Consider the following 15,056-nt stretch of genomic DNA (forward strand, 5'->3'; position numbering starts at 1 on the left):
TATGATCAATTGTAGTAATAATAATAATTTATCCCGTATATATAATGTCATTGTATTGGTCCAGCAGTAAGTTATTATTTAATTTTTTTTTTTTTTTGCAGAGCAACATAGCGAGCCTGCAGGAAATATCTGAAATAATAAATAGTGTTTTATTTATGTGGCTCAGACAACAGAGTAAATTTAAGAGATAATGATGGAGAGAGAGGGAGAAAGAGAGTCGCATTAACTATCTAAGTGGATAAAGAGTTTATAGAGGTGTTGACTCAGGCGTATTAGTTTCTCACCTGTTATTTAGTTATCTCTTTAAGACAGACATTCTTGCATTATATCACTCAAGCTCTGAATTACTGTTGCACATCTGGGGTGATTTTCCATCTTGCTTTTTGTTTTCATTTTTGTATTTTTTACATTTATCTAAGGATTTTAGGTCATGAGCTTGTGTGCCTGCTCTTTTTTCATGCACAGTATCACAGACATGCAGTACCCGATTGAAGTCCTTAGTCCATAATTCAAGGGGATTTTGCTAAGCCTGGAAGCGCTGATTGCAGTGTGGGCTGGACTTCCTTTCAGTCAAGATTTGCTTTCTCTAGCTACCAAGTGGTTCATGTTTGGTCCAGGAGACTAAACAATCAAAGATGGATTTTGGGGCTTTGGAAACAGTGGTAGCCAACTCAGCATATATTACAGCTCGCGGCAGCTTTGATGGGGGCTTCAACCCTCAAATTACAAGAAATAAGAAGTTTCGTGCCAAGCTTAAATTGCCTCCACTATCAGAGTGTGAACATCTGAAGGATCAGCTTGATCTGGAATTTGACAATATTTGTGTCAAGCAACCCATTGGAAAGAAGTTGTTTCAGGAGTTTTTGGAAACTGTGGAGCAATTTGTACCAGCTCTGGACATTTGGGGTGATATTGAGGATTACGATGTTGCAGAGGATGAGGACCGATTGCGAAAAGCTACTGGCATCATCAACAAACATCTTGATCCACATTCAAAGTATTTTTGTGTTTATTTAGATGAGAAAAAAATTGCACCAGTAGTTGAGGAGTATTCCAAGGTCCCGGATGGGCTCTTTAAAGACCTACTTCAATCTACTTTGGATTATTTAAAAGAAAATGCTTTTCCACTGTACAAGGAGGGAAAATATTTTTCCAAATTTCTTCAGTGGAAATGGCTAGAAGCTCAGCCCATTGGAGAGGAATGGTTCATGGACTTTAGAATTCTTGGCAAAGGTGGATTTGGGGAGGTCTCAGCTTCTCAAATGAGAGCAACAGGAAAAATGTATGCCTGCAAGAAACTCAACAAGAAACGTTTGAAGAAAAGAAAGGGATTGGATGTAAGTGTTTGATTTTTGCAAACATAATATGTCAACTGATTATGTTTTTTTTTAAAGAGAGCACACCTATAGATAATATGTGTTTAGGAGCGATGTGATTGGCTTAAGGTCATATGACCAGGATGTTCTTTAGAAGCTTAGTCTTTGAAGGTCATGGTTAATCACACTTAACAGAATTTGTCTCTGGTTATGATGCTGTTAAAATCTTGTTTTTTTTTTTTTTTATGTAATGCAAAGAAACAAAATGTAATGAGCATGATCATTTTTCAAAAATATTTCCTTATTTGCTGACAATTTACTTGCATTTTATACTTTCCAGGAGGACTTTATTTAGATTTTGTTTTAATTCTTAATATTTTTACTGTTTACCATATACAGTACATGATAATGGTTATCTTAACTGTAGTCCCGAGGGAATTCTAGAACTATGTTTGCCATAGTCTTCCAGGGAGAAACTCCAACTGGATAGATTATAATCATTTTGATACATAACTATTTAGGCTTTTAGTATATGAAAAACTGGAAACCATGGGATATAGTTCCTAGAAGACTATTATGGAAAAGAAAAATAGTGCTGAGCAAAGCTCTCTGCTTGTATATAAAATAAAAGTAAATAATAAACTTGTAGAATTATACCAAAAAAAGGGAAATTTCTGTTTTAACAGAAGGGTCAGTAGTAACATGCAATATTCTTTATGAATATTTAACAGCTTTATAAATTATTTAAATGGTACAGATGAGAATAATCTATCATTTAGGACAATAAAAAAATCACAATTTGCTAGATTTATCCAATTTATGCTCATTTCTGATAGCTAGCTCTAAAGAGAATACTGGTATAGCAGAAATTACGCCACTTAAAACGAATGTAAACCCTCACCTTGCAAAATAACCCATTCAATTTAAAATATAAATTAAAGACAAAAAATGTGTGTATAGATATAAAATAATTATAAATACCTTTTTTCTCTTTTATTATAAGTGATCACATATCCTCTGTTCTCAGCTGCATAAGAGCTGGGGGAAGGAGAAGCTGCAGCACACTGATCATCCCAGTGAAAGGCTGAGGGGGGGGGCATGTCAGATAAGTCTGATCATTGGAGAAGAGCTGGCTGAGTTCCCAGCAAAGTTAAGGAACTGACCACTATGTGTTCTCCTGCCTAGTGTGGTCAGTTTTTAATAGGAAAGGAGAAAGACTGGCAGGAACTCCAGAGATATCGCACAAAGGAAGCGATACAAAGAGAACAGAATACTTTTTCATACAAGTACATGGTACAGCAGGCACATATCAGTAATATTACATTTTGGGTTTATAAATGCCTTAAAGAGGATCTCCAGTCTCTCCCCAAAAAAATAAATGTCAGTAACTACAGATACTGTAGTTGCCTGTTTAGGGATCCAGCGCTGTCTTTACCCTAGCTGATTCTTCAGTCGGCTTTGAGTCCAGGTGCCGGTATCTTAACTAAGGAAAACGAGCAGTGAAGCTTTGCATGGGCTACACTGCGCTTTGTGAATGGCCTGCAGTCTTCTGGGACCTGTCATGTGTCCCAAAAGGCTGCAGGGAAAGGAGGGGGGCCGAACTTCCTGCACAGATCCACGGCGATCCGACTGGAAGTGGGAATGGGTACCTGTCAACCCCCCCCCCCCACACACACACACACAAAGTGCCAACTGCTAAAGAGTAGGAGGGAGGATGCAAACAAGTGGAACTTTCACCTTTGGGTGAATTTCCATTTTAATGGGTCAATTCACCCAAATGTGATATTTTAAGTTAAAGGTGGAGCCTGGTGGGCTGTGTCACCCCACAGTTTCTAACATCAATATCTCTTGGTCATAATTCCCAATTCTGTTACTGCCCATTTGTGAGTTTTGGTGTTTCCACTTATCTTTGTGTTCCTGCACCTCCCAGTGCATTTATTATACTATAAAATAAATAAACAATCTAACAGGGAAAGGAAAAACCCCTTATAATGGCCACAGCAGGTTTTGCATACCCGAGAACGGAAAGACAGACAAAATAAAAAAAAAACTAAAATATCAATTTAAGGTGGACTAACCCTTTATATTTCTTAAAATGTGCACTCTGTAATAACATTACTATCCTAAAATCAATACATTTTGAGAATCACGCTAGAAAATGAACCACTCTGCTTTTATATAAAACCTTTTCTATTGCTTTTTTTATTATATGGATTTCAATTACTTTCTCATTCCCACTACCTCACCTACTCAACCTAAAAATGTCAAACCTCAAATAAAATCCATATCCTTTGACAGATTTTTCAGGACTATTTAACTGTACTGAAAATCACAGGTAATCATAGGTACTTTCCTGATGCGCTTGCTAGAAATCTAGTGGAACTAAGCTCAAATAATTAATTGGTGCAATAAGTGAACAAAAGCAGAAAAAAAAATTTCGTTTCCGTGACAATGCAATATTATTTTACCACAATAAAGTCTGCAAAGGTTCATACAAGTTCTGAGAAATTCATGTGATGTTTGCAAATCCTGTAAGTAGATTTGCGATTTCAGCCAATTCTAGATATTGTAGTAAGTGTAACCACATCCACCCATAACCTGTATCAAAGATCAAAGGTACATTAGATACAAAAAAATGCATTTTATATAAAAAAAATTATGTTTATATTTATAAATTGTATTTAAAGCAAAGGCGGGATAAGTGTTTCACGAGTTCAGGGTACCTATTCTGGACTCATCAAGTCAGTTTTGTGATTTATATATTATGTTTTGTATTGACAATATTGGCATCGATATGTGGGATCAGGGCTGCGTTGAACATAATAGTACTTGTTGACCAGTGCCCAAAAAAATCATGATATGGTTTTGATTTACTAAAAGTTGTGGGTGCAATATCTGGTGCAGCTGTGCATGGTAACCAATCAGTTTCTAACATCAGCTTGTTCAATTAAGCTTTGACAATAAGGCCCCTTTCACACATGCGGACAGTATGTCCGTATTTCATCCATTCGTTTTCGGATGAAATACGGACATACATGCATCCCTACGGGATAGCGGGTGTCAGCGGATGTACATCCGCTAACACCCGATGTTGTCCGGCTCCGCTCTCGTCCGATTCTGCGGACGGAAGAAAATCCTATTTTTCTATCCGTCTGCAGAGCAGATCGGAGGAACACGGACAGACGGTCCGTGTTCCTCCGATCCCCCATAGGGGAGAGCGGAGATCTGACAGGGCGGTCCCTGCACAGTGTGCGGGTCCCGCCCTGTCATCTGCCTGCTCAGCTGGGGAAAACGGAGCGATCCCCGCTGAGCAGCGGATAAACACGGGGCGGATCAACACGGATCTGTCCCGTGTGAAAGGGGCCTTAACCTGGAAACTGATTGGTTTCTTTGGAGAGCTGCATCAGATTTTGCACGCCCAAGTTTTAGTAAATCACTCCTTATGTGTGTGCGCTGGTAGATTTTTAATCTACCGCTTATAGGTAAATTTAGTGGGTTATTTGTTTCATACATAGTCAGATTTAGCCTCTGTTCCAGTTTGGCTGTGTTGCATGTAGTTTCACACTGTGCCTGTGGGTGTCGTTGTCGCCATGGGTCGGTGTTGGAAAGGCAACACGTTGAAGCGTATGAGTGCTCTTCTGTCCCAGAGATAATTCGGTGGGGGTGGTCCTCCGAGTTGCATTCTGGGAGAGGGTATTTATGGGACAGACACCATGTTCTAGGGTCTTTCGTTCCACCTGCTGGCCCTCCTGGCTGACAGGTATGTGTTAGGAGTACTACCGCGTGGTCCTCCGATCGGGAGGACCACGTTGCTGCAGCGTGTGGGTGAGCCCAGAAGCCTGTCTGGGGCCTACCACAGCGGCGAGGGAATGGTCCTGTGCTGTCTGTCCTATGGGAAGAAGCTGGACAACTGAGAAGATCCCAGGGGAGGACCCGTCATGGAAGGATCATGCAGAGTGCTGGTGGTCTGGAGAGGGGCCTGGTGACTCAGTTGGAGGACGCATCCTAAAGTTAACCTATCACATAGTACTGCCGGGTCGGCTTAAAGGTTCTAGTTCTGTGTTTGCTATCCATCGTAAACCATTACATCCTGTGGCAGAGGATTGTACGGGTTTCTATTTCATTCAAGTCTGTGGCAGAGACTTTTGTTCGTGCTGCGTACCGGCTGCTAGGTTAGTGAGAGAAACCTATCCGGGCGGGCAAAGTTTGAACTCTAAGAGGAAAGTACATTCATCTACAAGATTCCAGTTCCTGATACTACACTAAGAGAAGGTATTTGAACTTCCCTGCAACTCTCCTTCTACCTCTTTCTTGCTACTTCCTTCAGTTGCTCGTTATTAAAGCATTGGAAAAGATACTCAAGTGTCTGGTGCCTACACTGTCTTGTATTAAGCTCAACGGGACCCTAGACCCGGTTCTGGTGAAATTGAGGTAACAAAGGTGACGGTAACAGCCCGCTTTAAACCAGCAGCTCCACCGTGAGTTATTGCTACATGTGTTTATGTGTGGATGATCTTATTCCCAAGCAATTACCATAGCCCTATATATTTTGCTTCCTGGGAAAGACATCAAAACATTTTTTGAAACTGTCGAGACTCTCAGCCAGTACCACTTCCTGGGGTATTAGCAATAAAAAACAGTTTCCACAATATAAGGTCAGACCCCCTTTCTTCTAACCTCAAATTGTGGCTGTGTGTCCTTCTCAGGGATCTTAGAGTAAACAGGCGTTTGCAGTTACTGACGTCACCTTTGATATATTTGTATGTTGTAATAATATCCTCTCTTAAGTGCCTTTTCTCCGGAGTGAATAATTGTACTCTATCTATCTCCTAATTAGAGTATAGGATTCTAGGTAAACTTAGGCAAATTTTGGCTCCTCTATAGTCAGTGTAGCAGTTGTTGATTGTTTTGGCCTGCTCAATGTTTCACAGACTTCTGGTTTGACTATTCCCCATTCTAGAGGATTCTAAAATTAAAGTTGGAGTAAAGGCAGAAGGGCAGTCTAAATATTTATGGGAACCCAGCCAATCCCCATGCAGTTGTGCCCAGTAGGTGGCTGAACAACCCATAAAAAGTCTGAGGCCTGAAGCAGAGTTAGTTGGTCCTGCAGGAAGAGTCCATAGCCTGAGGGGGCTCTGCCCCCAAGGGCAGTTCGCTGGAACACTGCCATATGCCTAACAAGGTCCCAGCTGTAGCACAACAAAAGTTCTAATCTGGGGCTTCAGTCTGGAGAGCTCGCTGCAGAGTACCCTCTGAGACTGTAAAGTAGTAGGAAAAGTGTCCTTTGGTTATTCTGTGCCATTGGGGTATCCCATGCTTCCTTTCATCCTATCCAAGTTTTCTACAAGCAATAAAAAGCATAAAAGATACTCCGTAGACTATTTATTGAGGCAGAGAGAGAAAATGCTGTGTGCTTGGCTGTCTCTGTACTAAAACCATTTGAGTTACAGCGACTCCTTTTGGGAGTAGCGCTACATCATAATAATAATAATAAAAGACAAATTGAACAGCATTGGCCCCAAGACAGAACCCTGGGACACACCATTCACAACTTTAGTCCATTTAGAGAAGAGGGTTGGAGGAGTCATTTGTCACTACACTCTGGACTTGCTCATGTAACCACTTTCGTATCCATGTACTACCATGTCAACAGACCTTATTTTATTGATCAAATGTTTATGAGATGGTTTATGAAGATAAATTGGCCTGGCTATGTGCTTGCATTGGTATTTGCTGTAACTGAGCTCTTTCTAACCACCACTAGAGGGTACTGTTTGAAACCAGGAGACCTGCTTTGCATTGAGCGGCATGAGGAATCCAAAAAGGAAAATGTTGAAGTAACATATTGGCATTTTTTCAAATGCTGCTGAGACAAGTGCAAATGTATGATTTTTTGTGAAAGTATAGTTATACTTAAAGCGGAACTTCATCCAAAAGGGAAAGTTCCACTTGTTTGCATCCCCCTCCCCTCCCCTGCCACATTTGGCACTTTTTTTTGGGGGGGAGGGAGAAGCGGGTACCTGTTTTTGACAGGTACCCGATCCCACTTCTGGGTCGCTGTGGCGATCTGTGAGGATGTTCGGCCCCCTCCTCCTTTCCCTTCAGCCTTCTGGGACACGCACAGGTCCCAGAAGACTGTGGGACCATTCAGAAAGCAATGCGTGGCTTGCACATGCGCAGTAGGAAGCTGGCTGTGAAGCCAGAAGCCCTTACCTAAGATGCTGGCACCTGAAGCCGATTGAAGAATAGCCTCAGGTGCAGACATCACTGGATCCCTGGACAGGTATGTGCTGACTTTTAATTTGTTTGGGGGAGACTGGGCATCCTCTTTAAGAGGAAACAAAAATATGCTTGCTGATGTTGTTGACATCTTCCATTGTGCTGTTGTGTGGCTGTCATATTGATCCAATGGCTTCAATATTTTCTAAGTCACTAGATGAAGCATTATCAGTTATGATGTTACTCTAGCAATAGGGAGTGACACAAAACCAGATTAAGTTGGGTGAAGAGCATTATTTGAAAGATCAGCCTTCATATTAGTCTTAACTCTTTAAAGGGAAGCATATTTTTGTACCAGAATAGGTAATCAGCCAAATGATCAGACATGGAGTACCTGTAACTTGCAATTTACCAAACAGGTACAAAGTTACAAGCAATAATACACAACTGGCTCAGGATGGCAAAAAATGCATACACTGCAGAAAATTAAAATTGGGTTTTGAAAGCTGCACAAACACGGACTCTTCACTCTGTGACTCAGTCAGGGTAACATGTGTCTGCACGGCATAGTCTCTATAACAGTGGCGGCTTGTGGTTTTTTGTCTGGGGGCGGCAAACAACCCCCCCACTGCACCTCAAACCCCCCCACCTACCCGCTCACTGTCTGCTGGTCGGTCCACTTATCCCATCTAGGCGGCAGGCATCGGGAAGCGGGGGACATCAAGGAGTGGCGGGGATTGGGGCATCGGCGGACATCAGGCTGCAGGTGGCATCAGGTAGTGGCTCCTGTGTCTTCTGCTCCTCGCTTTGGCCGTGCATCTCCTCCCCTCCTCCAAGGCATGCTATAGGATCGCCTATCTTTTCAGCCAATCGGGTGACGGTATCAAACCCACTTCCTGATTGGCCAGGAGGAGGATCAGTGTTGCAACAGCGAATATTCATTTGCTGTTATAACACCTGGGTGGGCTCCTAGTGCATTGCTCTGCGCCACAAGCCCACCTTATTTAAAAGCCTATTAGAGCCTCTGGCTCTAATCAGGTGCTTAAAAAAACCCCACCCCGCTGTAATTCAGGCACCGGCATCCTGAAAGGGGTCGGACGCATGAATAGGGGGGTGGCAGTGGTGATAGAGCATCACATCGCCGCATCGCTAGAAGATGGAGGGGTGGCAGCGTTGGATAGAGGGGGTGGCACTCAGGTACCCCTAATAGATGGGCCACCACTGCTCTATAATACTATAACAACAGACAGTCAAGCTGAGAATCACTACTTCAGTAAAACACTGGTAACACAGGTGCACAGCTGGAGAGACCCAAGGCCCAGGGACAAAGGAACACTGCAACAAAACTGGAGTACTCTGAAAGCAATAAGGGCAGGGCTTCCCTCAGTAGCTGGGTCTTCTGGAAAAGCTGTATGCTATTAGATTCTAGCCTGCCTGCCACATGATGGTTCTGACAGTAGAAGGCCACTCACTTGGCTGCAGATCACTTGCTCAGCTACCTCTGCTTCATCTGAGCTGCTGAGAGAGGGAAACTGAGCATTTTATTACTCCCTGGGTGTGTCCAGGAACTCAGGAAGTTGTGGGAAATGGGCCTGCACCTGTATCTGAGCATCCTAAGTAAGTGGGCACTCCACTACACTCCACCCCATTCATCCTTGCTTTGTCTAGCAAGTTTGCAGATGATTCAGATTTATCCTGTGCAACGTGTACAGTGGTCTCCCAATGTTAGGTATCTGGGAGCAACTCAAGGGTTGAGTCCCAGTTCTATCTTATGGGATAAGAGGTGACTCATCTTTGTCTTCATGGTGCATCAGTGGATGGTGGTTCAGAGGGTTCCACGGTGGGAGCATGGACCTGCGTTGGGTGACCATTGGGCTATGTAATATTATCAGGACCCATGGTTTCTCCTAAATATAATGGTGGAAAATCAAGAGGCAGCCAACATAGAACCTCTGGTGGCAGAGATTTGTGGCTCATGAACTTGGACAGGTTCCTCAAAAACCTCTGTGGGACATGATGGTTTTGAGGAATTTACTGTGTAGACGTCCCAGTTTTTCTTGGGTTTCTTCTTTCTGGATACTGTAGACTGTTATGCCTAGAATGGACAGCTAAAGGGATTTTTGCCTTGGTGTTTTTAATTTTCCTTGCTGGTGTACACCTTTACTTTGAACTAGCACTCTGTCCCCAGGTTGAATGTTTAAGACCCCTTTCACACCGAGGGCATTTTGCAGGCGCTATAGCGTTAAAAATAGCGCCTGCAATCCGCCCTCAAACAGCTACAGCATTGTCTCCAGCTTGAAAGCCCGGGGGCTTTCACACCGGAGCGCTGCGCTAGCAGGACGTCAGGAAAAGTCCTGTCAGCAGCTTCTTTGGAACGGTGAAGGAGCGGTGTGTTTACCGCTCCTCCACCGCTGCTCCCCATTGAAATCAATGGGGCAGCGCTGGGATACCGCCGGCAAAACGCCACTATTGCGGTGCATTGTGGGTGGTTTTAACCCTTTCTCAGTCACTAGTGGGGGGTAAAAGAGCCCCGCTAGCGGCCGAAATGTGCCGCAAATCCGACGGTAAAACGCCGCTATAAATAGCGGCGTTTTACCGCCGACGGTATAGGCGGCTCGGTGTGAAAGGGGTCTATTGGTTCCAGGTATTCTTTCTCCAACCTTGACTGTTTTTTAACAAGTTGTTGAACTTTAGGGAGACTATGTTTCTACTCCCAAATTCAGAAATCTAAGTGTGTTTAAGTTCTGTTGCCCATAGGTCTGTGAACCTGAGAGTACAGCCAACCATAAATTGGAAGGGTCATCAACCTGTTGGGGAATGTACTGTATAGTTGCATTTCCAAACCACTTTGGCTAAGCAGTGGGCCCAATTCCTTTGTTTCTTACTCTCTGGTGTGAAAGCACCAGAGAGGGCAGAAGTGCCTTCACACCATCTGGGTGGTAGTCTGGTAACAGGTTGGTACTGCTACTGCAAACTTGGTAAAGTGATTCCCATAATTAGAACGTGATGGTATCTGTCTTCTGACATATTGAGTGTATGAGATTCAGTACTTCCAGAAGGGCAGACGTATACCAAGTCAGAGGTAGAATCAAGGTCTCATCCCCCTTTGAGTCCAGTTCAATCAACTAGAATAGACACACTCACATGGATTTTCTCTTGAACCAGGTGAATGTTCTGTGGACACATCAGTGGCCCACTTTCATGTGAATGCTTTCTATCACAGAGAGGGCAACCACTGGATCCAATGAGGATGACGTGTCCAAGGAACTTGATTTTCACGTGTAAATAGATCTCACTTCCTGGGTTTGAGCTTTAGACATGCTGGTGCAGCTGGGCCAAAACAGCATCCAAGTGTAAGATGGTTCTCAAATGTGGCAGAAAACCCCACTACATTGCCTAGATAGATCATGATACTATCCAGGTTCCTGTCTGAAGGACAGTGTTCCATTGTCCTCTAGAATTGTTGTTTAGCCAGAACAGCATTGTCACGTACCTTATCGGAGTCTGAAGTGACGAGGTCGGCCTCCCTTGTATCTCCAACCCGGGTCCCGCTGAGAGTGGGAACAGAGGGACCCCAAGGAAAGGAGGAACACGAGTGCCTGTGGAAGTAACTCAGGAAGCTTGAGACAGATGATGCGACTTTAGGTATGCAGGAAGTCGCAGCAGATCGCAGGAGCCGGGATGCAGAAACTTGACAGACAGCTAGGAGCCAAGCAGGAGACAGGAGCGGAGTCACAGGAATAGCCGGGTTCGGAAGCAGGCGGACAGCAAGGTACCAAATCATCAGGCAGGAGCAGAGTCAAAGTAGGAAGCCGAAATCAGGAACCAGGAAATCAGGATATGGGAGAGTCCAGGAGCAAGGTCAGGAGAGCCAGGGTTCAGCAACGGATATCAAGCAGGCAAGCAACACAGGATAGAGATACAGGAACAGCTGAAGATCAGTCAGCATCTGTTACAGTCAGTGTGTCCTTTAAATAGGCTGTCTGGTGCCAAAGGGCCGCGCGGACGCGCTCCCGCGGGCGTGCCCATTCCTTTGCGCACGCGCATTGGCACGTCTGTGATCCGAAGGGTCCTTCCCGAACGCATGCGTGCGTGAAGAGTCCTTTCCGAACGTGTGTGCACGCGAGTGAACCCGGAACGCCACAGTTCTCTTACATTGCCCCCTCCTTACGGGCAGCCTCCGGATGCCCCTCAAGGGCTTCTTCTCTGGATGGTGTTGAAAAAATGCTCGTACCTTTTGCGGGGCATGTACGTTAGAAGCTGGTTCCCAAGAATTGTCCTCAGGGCCATAGCCCTTCCATTTAATCAGAAACTGTGTTAGGCCATTCCTGGTCCTGCAGTCGAGAACGGCTTCTACCTCAAACTCTTCACTGCCCTCAACGAGCAGTGGAGGAGGGTTTTCTGGATCCCGGTTAGAAAAGGGATTGGGTACTGATGTCTTCAACAAAGAAATATGAAAAACAGGGTGAATTTTGAGATTCTTAGGTAGGATAAGTTCAAAAGCCACAGAGTTGATCCTCCTCTTTACAGCAAAGGGTCCCAGGTATTTTGGACCAAGTTTCTTGGAGGGACACTTAAGTTTCAAATTAGCAGTGGATAGCCAAACCTTGTCTCCTGGTTTCAGATTCAAGTTACCCCTCCTTTTCCTGTCAAAAAATCTTTTGTTATTAGCCTGAGCCTTAGAGATGGTGTCTTGAAGCACTTTATTGTTGGAGATGAACCAACTCAGTCTATCTTGAACAGCAGGCACAGCAGAATCCACGGGTAATTCGGGCAAAAAGGAAGGGTGGTATCCATAATTGGCGAAAAAGGGTGTTTGCTTGGTAGCGGAGTGGATGGAATTGTTGTATGCAAATTCCGCTAGCAGAAGCAGAGGTGACCAATCGTCCTGTGAAAAAGAGGAGAAGCAACGCAAATATTGCTCCAATGTCTGGTTAGTTCTCTCCGTCTGTCCATTAGTTTGAGGATGGTAAGCAGAGGACAGACGGAGCTCGATGTTCAACACTTCACAGAGAGATCTCCAGAATCTGGACGTGAACTGTACCCCTCGATCAGAAGTGATATTGTTGGGAATACCATGTAGCCTCACTATCTCTCGGATGAACATGGAAGCAGTCTCAGCGGCAGACGGGGTTCCTTGCATGGGTAAAAAGTGTGCCATCTTAGTCAAGCGATCAACTACGACAAATATGGTGGTAAAGTCTTCAGACGGGGGAAGTTCAACAATGAAATCCATGGATATCTTGCTCCATGGTTTCTTAGGCACAGGAAGACATTCTAGTAGGCCCCAAGTCTTGGCTCGGTCAGTCTTATTGCGTTGACAAGTCACACAGGATTTGACGTATCTTTTACAGTCTTGAATCAAGTCTGGCCACCAGAAAGAACGGGAAGTTAGGTCAATACTCTTGTGAATCCCAAAATGGCCTGCCAAGGGATGATCGTGGCAACGCTTCAGGACAGAAACCCTGAACTGCTCCGGGACAAAGACCTGTTCTTTATGATAATAAAGCCCGTCCTTGAGTTGAAGAGATAAGTCTTGGAAAGGGGGATGCTCCAACAACTCAGCTCTTATTTGGGACGTCAGGTTGGTTTGGAGAAGAAGAAAGTTTTTGGCAGGTAAAATGGTGTCGGCTTCGGAAGGATAAACAGGATCATGGAACATGCGTGACAGTGCGTCTGGTTTCCCATTCTTAGAACCAGGGCGGAAGGTTATGTGGAATGTGAAGCGGGAAAAGAACAATGCCCATCTTGCCTGCCGAGGTCTGAGTCGTTTAGCTGTTCTCAAATACTCGAGATTCTTATGGTCGGTGAAAATGAGTATAGGGTGCAAGGCTCCTTCTAACAGGTAGCGCCACTCCTCGAGGGCAGCTTTAATGGCCAACAGTTCCCGATCCCCTACATCATAATTCTTCTCAGAGGTATTCAATTTCTTGGAGAAGAATGCCACAGGATGGAGCAGGGATTTGGGGCCTGTCGCTGCGATAATATGGCTCCCACTGCGATCTCAGAGGCGTCCACCTCCAGAATATAGGGCAAGGAAGGGTCAGGATGCTTTAAGATGGGAGCTGAGGTGAACAAGGCTTTCAACTGCTCAAAAGATGTTTGTGCTTCAGTACTCCACCGGAAGGGGACATGCTGTTTGGTCAAAAGGGTGATAGCAGAAATAATACCAGAAAAGTTCTTAATAAATTTCCTATAGAAATTAGCAAATCCCACAAACCTTTGTACTGCCTTTCGATCTGTAGGAGCTGGCCATTCCAAAACAGCAGCGACTTTCTGAGGATCCATGGAGATCCCATCAGCGGAGATGACAAGTCCCAGAAATTGAATTGTCTGTTTTTCAAAATCGCACTTTTCAGCCTTGGCGTAGAGATGATGTTCACGAAGTTTACTCAAAACTTTTTTCACATGGGTACAGTGGACCTCAATTGAGTCAGAAAAGACAAGAATATCATCGAGATAGACAATGATAAACAGGTCAAGAAAGTCCCGAAAAACATCATTTACCAGATGTTGAAAGGTGGCTGGGGCGTTGCAGAGACCGAAGGGCATAACCAGGTATTCAAAATGCCCAAAGCGTGACCTGAAGGCAGTCTTCCATTCATCCCCTTTTCTGATTCGCACCAAATTGTAGGCACCTCTCAGATCTAGCTTGGAAAAGACTTGTGCTCCGCGCAGTCTCTGAAATAACTCGGGAATTAAGGGAAGTGGGTACCGGTTCTTGATAGTTATTTTGTTAAGATCACGATAGTCAATACAGGGCCTTAGGGAGTGATCTTTTTTCTCCACAAAAAAGATACCAGCTCCTGCTGGGGAGGAAGAGGCCCGAATAAAACCTTTTTCTAGACTTTCATCAATGTATTTGCGTAAGGCCTCTAGTTCAGGTTCCGAGAGAGGGTAAATTCGGTCGAAGGGAATTTCTGCCCCAGGTAGAAGTTCAATGGGACAATCGTAAGTCTGGTGTGGAGGTAAGCTCTCTGCACTCTTTTTATTAAATACGTCCAGGAATTCAAGATAGACTGTGGGTACTAACTTCAAAGTTTCAAGGTCCGAGTGGATGCTGAGGAGAGGAGCAGGGTTAACAAACTTTTTCGGGTAACAATGTCTCTGACAATAATTAGAGGAAAATGAGATATCTCCGGTAAGCCAGTCAATATGAGGGTTATGGGCCCTTAGCCAGGGTAACCCCAGGATAACAGGAAACATGGGGGAAGTTATGACATCCAAATGGAGCAGCTCCTGATGTTCCGAAGAGGCTTGGCAAAGAATGGGTACAGTCTCTTGTGTAACAGGCCCAGACTTGAGACCAGAGCCATCTGCCAGATGCACAGTAAATTCCTGCCTCTTGGTACATACAGGAAGTTGATGTAAAGTGACAAAGGCTGAGTCCACAAAACAGCTGCAGGCTCCGGAGTCTATAATTGCGGTTACAGGAATAGTCCTCCCTGGAAACTGAAACTGGAGCGAAAGAGGGAGGTGTAGCAGATCCCTCCCAGGAAGATGCAACATGTAAGGTGGCGT

The 15,056-nt window shown here is 44.4% G+C and overlaps 1 protein-coding gene across 1 annotated transcript in view; it reads left to right on the top strand.

The window, feature by feature from the left end:
- Positions 1-315: 315 nt before the first annotated feature.
- GRK1 (G protein-coupled receptor kinase 1) overlaps positions 316-15,056 on the top strand; it is a 97,592-nt gene continuing 82,851 nt past the window's right edge. Inside the window, exon 1 of the mRNA XM_073614565.1 lies at positions 316-1,337. Within this exon, the coding sequence (XP_073470666.1) occupies positions 636-1,337 (702 nt within the window). The 5' untranslated portion in view covers positions 316-635. The remainder of the gene's footprint in view (positions 1,338-15,056) is intronic.

This window comes from Aquarana catesbeiana, linkage group LG02 (assembly GCF_042186555.1).
Source record: "Aquarana catesbeiana isolate 2022-GZ linkage group LG02, ASM4218655v1, whole genome shotgun sequence".
NCBI lineage: Eukaryota > Metazoa > Chordata > Amphibia > Anura > Ranidae > Aquarana > Aquarana catesbeiana.